The sequence below is a fragment of the Lolium perenne genome, chromosome 4, assembly GCF_019359855.2.
Source record: "Lolium perenne isolate Kyuss_39 chromosome 4, Kyuss_2.0, whole genome shotgun sequence".
NCBI classification, from domain to species: Eukaryota; Viridiplantae; Streptophyta; class Magnoliopsida; order Poales; family Poaceae; genus Lolium; species Lolium perenne.
This window is the reverse complement of record NC_067247.2, coordinates 403,623,925-403,625,773: the sequence shown is the minus strand read 5'-3', so window position 1 is coordinate 403,625,773 and position 1,849 is coordinate 403,623,925. Positions and strand designations below refer to the sequence as shown.

The window sequence follows — 1,849 nt, the reverse complement described above, 5'->3', positions numbered from 1 at the left end:
CGAATGAATGCAGTGATGAAAGTAAGCTCGAGCATCATGGAATTCAGGGACTGAAGAACGTGGCTGCATTTTTATACAATTTCAACAATCATGGTGATAAAAATGAATCGAAAAAAGAAGGTTTTTACAGTCTCACATGCACACCTGCATCGATCATGGAATGGATCCATGGTGATGGATGCCTAGCTAACAGTCAGCGGATTCGGTCAGTGATGGTGACTACACGAGGATCAGCGGGAACGGCAGCAAGAAGGGCTACCGTCCAGAGCCGGCTTGACCCTGTAGACGACGAGGAAGCAGGGGAGCACGGCGCGGCGGTCGAGCACCACGAGCTCGCCCCCGCCCGCGTCGACCGACTGGTACTCGCCGGCGCGGCACGGAGGGTCGACGGCGCGCCGGACGCGGCCGGCAATGACGCGGCACACCAGCATGCCCCTGCGGCCTCCGGAGCCTCCGGTGGCGCTGGCATCCGCCGCGCCGCTGCCGTCGAACGTGCGCACGGCCGACAGCTTGGTCGTGGCGACCGCGGCGCAGACCACCGAGTCCTCGCCGTCGGCGGGGCGGCACTGGAACCGCATCACCTCGTTGCCGTCGGCGGCGCACCGCGCGTCGTCCGCGGCCGCGCCCCGTGCCCTCGCGGCGGCGCGCGCGTCCTCGAAGCGCGACACCGCGCGTGCCGTGCTGTGCACCCGGAACAGGGCCTCCACCTCGACCTCCGGCGCGTGAGGGCCCCATCCGGACGCGAAGATGAGCTCGACGATGCGGCGGGAGGAGTGGCCCTCCGGGAGTTCCGTCATTGCCAAGAACGGCGAGCTCGGGTGCGCTGGGGACGCGGCGAGCTGCGCCGGCTGCCTGGGCTTCTTCTTCCCATAATTGGACGTGGTCTTCTTCTTCCTAGCAGGCCGGTCGTGCTCGCTGGACCTGGACCTCCGACTCTCCTTAGCCGGCAGTAGTTCTACCGCACCCTTGACCGGCGGTGGCGGGTGTTTCTTGGGCAGCGGCGGCGGGCTGCACACTTCGTCGGCGACGGCTCTGGACTTGCAGCTGAGAGAACGCGCGCGCACCCACGCCGTCGCCATTGCTGGGTGACGGCCGGCAGGGAGAAGTGGAAGAAGCCCGGCGGGGCGGCAGAGGAGTTTGTTGGGCTTGCCGCGGTTGCGCTCAACTCTTTTATGGGCAGATTTATTCGACTGCTGCCGATGAGGCGACCTCACACTGTTCCACCGGATAGTGCTTCGGTATCTCTCGCTTACATGTGGGCCGTCCTCAAGGGTGGGTCCAGATGGCAGGGAGAGATTACAGATGGCGCGAAAAGTAACGCAGCCTTTTTGCTGGGATATTCTGATCGACTTTTCTTCTTTCCCAAAAGAAAATCTGGTTGGCTTTTCCTGAATCTGGCTCGTCCTTTTGGCCTTTTGGTGTTGGTACTGCTTCCATGATTCCCGAAATAGTCGCTCTCGTGTGACATGCTCACGAATTCCCCTTATAGTTTTCAAAGTAATAGAATCTGATTTTCTTGGTACTAGAGGATTTTCATTTGCCGCTTCCTTTGTGCTACTATAGTACTTTTCATGCTTTATGCCTCTTCTTTCTAGACCTTTTCTTGTGGTAAAGAGAGTATCACAATTTATAAGTCAAATCAGGTACAAATCATACAAACTATACATTTTTCTCGGTTTATAAGTAAAACCGGGACAAAAAACCGCACAAGCGAGGAGGCACGTCATTCATCCAATTCGCAACAAGCACACACCTCCTACTTTGGAGCCGCCGCCATACATCACTCTGCAACAAAAATGCCCACGAGCCACACGACCTAGTCATCACGTAGCCTTCATTGCGTAGATGA

At 58.1% G+C, this 1,849-nt stretch overlaps 1 protein-coding gene across 1 annotated transcript; it reads right to left on the bottom strand.

The window, feature by feature from the left end:
• Nucleotides 1-230: 230 nt before the first annotated feature.
• LOC127349281 (uncharacterized) lies at nt 231-1,177 on the bottom strand. The gene has a single exon (XM_051375032.2). The coding sequence runs from the start codon at nt 1,077-1,079 to the stop codon at nt 231-233; it is 849 nt and encodes a 282-aa protein (XP_051230992.1). The 5' UTR covers nt 1,080-1,177.
• Nucleotides 1,178-1,849: the final 672 nt, after the last annotated feature.

Excerpts from the sequence above, each read along its gene's own strand:
- LOC127349281 (XM_051375032.2), bottom strand. The coding sequence starts at position 1,079 with ATGGCGACGGCGTGGGTGCGCGCGCGTTCTCTCAGCTGCAAGTCCAGA.